The sequence below is a fragment of the Argentina silus genome (genome assembly GCF_951799395.1).
Source record: "Argentina silus genome assembly, chromosome: 5".
NCBI classification, from domain to species: domain Eukaryota; kingdom Metazoa; phylum Chordata; class Actinopteri; order Argentiniformes; family Argentinidae; genus Argentina; species Argentina silus.
The window spans coordinates 17578352-17584321 of NC_139659.1; the positions used below are offsets into that span (position 1 = coordinate 17578352).

Sequence of the window (5970 nt, forward strand, 5' to 3'; positions counted from 1 at the left end):
TAGGCCACCGTAGGCCTTTAGACATACTGTACACTCAATTTTCAGTGCAACGTTTCATGTCCTTGTTTGTGTTTCTGGGGTTAGAGTGGACTCTTCAGCACTGTGACTGAGCTAGGGATTCTGGGATAGTGTGGTTGAAAAAATAAAACAATAATGTAAATATTTCTATATCAAAAACATCCATTAACAGAAATACAGTTCTAGATACTCACATTCTAAATATTCATAGTTAAAAAACCTAAGCGATGCTAATGGTTGTCTGATCCTTTTTTAAATTTTGATCAATTTCTATAATGAGACTGATGTTTGGTCCACACGCATTACGTTTGTATCAAAAAATAAAATACTCAAAAGTATGATGAAATACATGACACCGTAATAGCACCCTGCAAAGATGGACAGCAGAGATGATTTTAATTGTGCTATATTTTCATTCTGATGCAATAATAAGAACCGCTTGATTGAAGCCATCTTTGCTTTTTTGATTTTGCTTGTATGTAGGTCTACTCTTGTTTTGTTGTTGTCCTAGGCTTATTGAACAAACATAAGTGCCCAACGGTATCAGTCCAACGATGAGAATGTGTCTCAGTCCAAGCATGTCCTTCAAGCTATGGCATGCCTTGTCCAATCAAGAGTGACTGAGCATCACTATGGGACAATGTAACATCATCATCTTGTTTCCCCTCCTGCCCCCCCCCCCCCCCCCCCCATTCCCCTCTCCCCTTATCCCCATTCTGTTTTACCCCTGCTAGAAATGACAGATTAAATAACATATTTAATATTAATATGCGTAAACTATCCCATATCAGGTCCCAGATTACCAAAAAGATGGTTTGTGAAAATGACTCTCTGTCTTACTCTGCTTGTCGTACAGTATCTAAAAGATAAAACATCACAGTTTGAATGTTTTTGTTCATACAAGGAACATCCTCTAACCCCGTCTCCATTTCTCTCTGCTTTCTCCTCATCCCTCTCTTGAACCTGTGTAAATGTAACTGGTTCTCTAGTGTGTGTGTGTGTGTGTGTGTGTGTGTGTGTGTGTGTGTGTGTGTGTGTGTGTGTGTGTGTGTGTGTGTGTGTGTGTGTGTGTGTGCGTGTGTGTGTGTGTGTCTGTTGCTGCTGCTCAGTTGTGGCCCTTGAAGCAGTAGGCTCCGTACAGCTTGTGCTTCTTGTCAGGGAAACCGTTGAACCTCACAGCTGCCTCTGTTGGACTGCAGCGTCTGCGGGGGCGGGTGATAGGGTAACGGACACTCCCGTCAGCCAACCAGCCTGAATCACAGCGGTCATAGCCCAGAAGCTTCCAGGCAGCGTACATCTGGCCCACTTTGGCAATTTGAGCCCCGTCCTTCTCACACGCTTTAACAGCCTCGTCATAGGTGAGCTTAGAGGGATGGATCAGGTAGTAGAAACGACCTGAAAGAGAGAGAGAGAGAGAGAGAAAGAGGGTTAGAGACATACACCCACACCCACACCCACACCCACACACACACACACACACACACACACACACACACACACACACACACACACACACACACACACACACAATACAGACTCAACACAGAACACACTTCCCAGTCCTCACCTCTGTAGTTGGAGGTAAAGCAGAAGACATCGTAGCGGTTCTTCTCCTTTTCTCTCAGGCCGTAGTTGCGGACCCCCGGTACGGTGTTCTTGCCCCCACAGGGCTCTCGGGGGTTGGTGATGGGGTACTGGACCGACCCGTCACTGAGCCAGCCAGCGTTGCACCAGTCCAGCCCCCCGCGCCATGCATCGTAGAGCTGGTCGAACGATGCTACGATTGCATCCTGGTCGTGACATGCCCGCTCAGCATCAAAGAAGTTCAGGTTGTATCGACCCAACCGAGGGAAGTAGGGGAAGACAATACCTGGATGACGGGGGGGGACGGGGGGACGGGGGACGGGGGGGGGGAGACAATGGCCCAACATACCGTAAGTAAGCATTAATACAACTTAACCGCATCACAATGGCTTCGATCCTCTTAGAAGTCAAACATGAAAAACACCTCTCAGAGCCAACATCCAGCACTTTCTATTCTATCAGCATCATATTTGGACTACTTCTACTGCCATGCCAACAGTGGGTGGTACAGCAGCTGTAGCTACAGAATGATGGAGGCAGGACCGATTTATTCTGCAGTTCTCTCATGCATAATGGAGCACCTTGGAGCACGGCTGACTCTCTGATGTATGGCCTTGTTCTGGAGGGGAGCCAAGAATGGAAACCTAAATGATGAACTCTATTAATCTGTCCTGACTCTGTCCTGAGTCTGAGTGTGTGTGTGCGCATGTGTGTGTGTGTGTGTGTGTGTGTGTGTGTGTGTGTGTGCGTGTGTGTGTGCGTGCTCACAGCCCCCCAGAGCAGTCTGGGGTTATATTTAGCTAGGCCTGAACCAGCTTCAGAACAAGGACAGGCTGCTACAGGGTTTCCAGGGTAAACAGGCACGATGAACAGAGTCACTTTACAACCCAGCTGCAGTTAAAGGGTAGTCTAAGGACTTATTAGTATCATTAAATGCCCAAAATAAAACCTGTTTACAACCTTGAAGATCCAGAGACACCACACTTGTTCCGTCCTCCAGCCCGTCGATGACCTCGCACTTATATCTCCCATAATCCTCCAGGGTGAGCTCGGTGATGACCAGCGACGCGTCGTTAGGGGCGGAGTCCTGTAGGTAGACGCGTCCGTGGAAACGTCCGTAGCTCCGCCTGTGGAAACCCATGGCAACGAACACATCCACCTAGAACAAGATGAAGAGAGATTAGTCAGTGATGTCAATAGCTGTCTCAGATATACACTTCCTGGTCTCTCACATGGCCAGAAACAACCTCTATCCCATAATATCTCCAACTGCAGTTTCAAGGGGGTCCAGGTTTACAAATGGTGAATCCCTCCGTCAAGCTTTCCACTGATGAGCTTTATGATGAGAGTCCATCATATGTCATACACCAATCTGGTTCCTACTGTACACACCAGAGTGGACTATGGGTTGTCACTGGCATCTCTATCAATCCTACTTCATCTGACTCTGAGCCCACCTCTCTCAGGAAGTCTGATGTCAGCTTGGTCCATTTGATCCTCAGTTTGGGGTTAGGGGCCAGAGATACATCCCTGTGGAACTTACAAGGCAGGGTGGCGTTACCCCCTCGCCTTGACATCACCTTGGACTGCTCTGTCACCACATTGAGCTGAGGGCCATTCTCTGGAAAACAGAAATAAAGGGGTGGTTAGCAAATATTGTTCTGGCTGATAGTCAGTGCTGCATGATGCAATCATCTTCATCTTCCCCCCCAACCCCCCCCCCTCCCTCTCTCTCTCTCTCTCTCTCTCACTTGTTCTTTCTCTCTAGCTCTCCCAAGCAGTAACAACAACAGCCCCCCATGGTATCTTACCTGTTTATTGTCAATGTAGGCTATCCCATATGCAATTGATTAGAAGTACTAGGCTTGGAAGCAGGGGCTTGCTCAATACTTAAATAGTTCCAATCTGTGTTTGAGTGGAACTGAATGCCCCATCACAAACACTGCCAGACTTTGCTGTAAACACCATAATTGAGCTTTGCTATTCAACACTGATGTAATAACCCTGATGGGTGAATCTGGAGATCAGAGCCATGTGGCCATATCAATTCCCACACATCTGCCTCCTGTATGAGATTCACAAAAACACACACACACACACACACACACACATACACATTGTTGACTATACAGTGCATTCGGAAAGTATTCAGCCCCCTTCACTTTTTCCACATTTTGTTATGTTGCAGCCTTATTCTAAAATGGATTAAATTCATTTTTTCCCAATCTACTCACAATACCCCATAATGACAAAGCCAAAACAGGTTTTTAGAAATGTTTGCTAATTTATTAAAAAAATAAACATGTCACATTTACATAAGTATTCAGACCTTTCACTCAGTACTTTGTTGAAGCACCTTTGGCAGCGATTACAGCCTCAAGTCTTCTTGAGTATGACGCTACAAGCTTGGCACATCTGTATTTGGGGAGTTTCTCCCATTCTTCTTTGCAGATCCTCTCAAGCTCTGTCAGGTTGGATGGGGAGCATCGGTGCACAGCTATTTTCAGGTCTCTCCAGAGATGTTCGATCGGGTTCAAGTCTCTGGCTGGGCCACTCAAGGACATTCAGAGACTTGTCCCGAAGCCACTCCTGCGTTGTTTTGGCTGTGTGCTTAAGGCCGTTGTCCTGTTGGAAGGTGAACCTTCGCCCCAGTCTGAGGTCCTGAGCACTCTGGAGCAAGTTTTCATCAAGGATCTCTCTGTACTTTGCTCCGTTCATCTTTCCCTCGATCCTGACTAGTGTCCCAGTCCCTGTCACTGAAAAACATCCCCACAGCATGATGCTGCCACCACCATGCTTCACCGTAGGGATGGAATTGGCCAGGTGATGAGTGGTGCCTGGTTTAAGTGAAGCTTGGCATTCAGGCCAAAGAGTTCAATCTTGTTTCTCATGGTCTGAGAGTCCTTTAGGTGCCTTTTGGCAAACTGCAAGCAGGCTGTCATGTGCTTTTTACTGAGGAGTGGCTTCCGTAAGGCCTGATTGGTGGAGTGCTGCAGAGATGGTTGTCCTTCTGGAAGGTTCTCCCATCTCCACAGAGGAACTCGGGAGCTCTGTCAGAGTGATCATTGGGTTCTTGGTCACCTCCCTGACAATGGCCCTTCTTCCCCTATTGCTCAGTTTGGCTGGGCGGCCAGCTCTAGGAAGAGTCTTGGTGGTTCCAAACTTCTTCCATTTAAGAATGATGGAGGCTACTGTGTTCTTGGAGACCTTCAATACTGTAGACATTTTTTTGTACCCTTCCCCAGATCTGTGCCTCGACACAATCCTGTCTTGGAGGTCTATGGATTTCTTCTTATTCTATGAATTCCTTGGACACATGACCTGGTTTTTGCTCTGACATGCACTGTCAACTGTGGGACCTTATATAGACAGGTGTGTGCTGTTCCAGTCAATTGAATTTTCCACAGGTGGACTCCAATCAAGTCGTAGAAACATCTCAAGGATGATCAATGGAAACAGGATGCACCTGAGCTCAATTTTGTGTGTCATAGCAAAGGGTCTGAATTCTTATGTAAATGTGATATTTCAGTTTTTTATTTTTAATAAATTAGCAAACATTTCTAAAAACCTATTTTAGCTTTGTGATTATGGGGTATTGTGTGTAGATTGATGAGGGAAAAAAATAATTTAATCCATTTTAGAATAAGGCTGTAACATAACAAAATGTGGAAAAACTTAAGGGGTCTGAATAAATCTCAGAGTGCACTGTATTTACAAACCCAAACCACCATTCCGAATTCAGCTCAATTTGCTTTCATGGTCTCTATCATCTAGCGTGACCACTTAAACATTACCTCATGTATTTGGTGTTTACTTCCTGATGTGAAGTCAACCGATAACTGTAATATCTACAGGCACAGTCAAACAAGGACGTGGGCCCAATGACTCCTTTAATGAACAACATGGGCAGCAATGAAGCAAACATAGGAGTGGTGTGTGTGTGTGTGTGTGTGTTTCTTCATCCTCTATAAGCACAGCCTAAACCACAGCATGTCTGACCTGGATCTTCTGAAGGTTCATCTTCATCTCCCACACAGCAACTAAAGACCTCTAATGTTTCAGTCACATACCTCGTTGATAATTGATGGCAAAACGACTATGTGTTCCCCCCCCCCCCTCCCGCTGTTCCTCTCCTCTGTAGTATGATCCTCAGATGACCCCCTGACCCCAACAGAGATGTAACACTGTCTCTCCTCCTTTCACACTGCTTTGAGATGAGACTGTCTGATCACCCCAGGGGCTCATCTCGTCTGCTACACCAGCATATGCTGTCTCACAATGCTACGCTCTTATTAGTGTGTGTGTGTGTGTGTGTGTGTGTGTGTGTGTGTGTGTGTGTGTGATTGATCTCCCTCCCTAAACAACTCA

At 46.1% G+C, this 5970-nt stretch overlaps 1 protein-coding gene across 1 annotated transcript in view; it reads right to left on the minus strand.

The window, feature by feature from the left end:
- Window positions 1-1105: 1105 nt before the first annotated feature.
- hapln1b (hyaluronan and proteoglycan link protein 1b) overlaps window positions 1106-5970 on the minus strand; it is a 17732-nt gene continuing 12867 nt past the window's right edge. Inside the window, exons 3-6 of the mRNA XM_083669658.1 lie at window positions 3060-3223; window positions 2563-2761; window positions 1586-1888; window positions 1106-1413 (exon numbers count right to left, since the gene is read on the minus strand). Of these exons, the coding sequence (XP_083525784.1) occupies window positions 1124-1413; window positions 1586-1888; window positions 2563-2761; window positions 3060-3223 (956 nt within the window). The 3' untranslated portion in view covers window positions 1106-1123. The remainder of the gene's footprint in view (window positions 1414-1585; window positions 1889-2562; window positions 2762-3059; window positions 3224-5970) is intronic.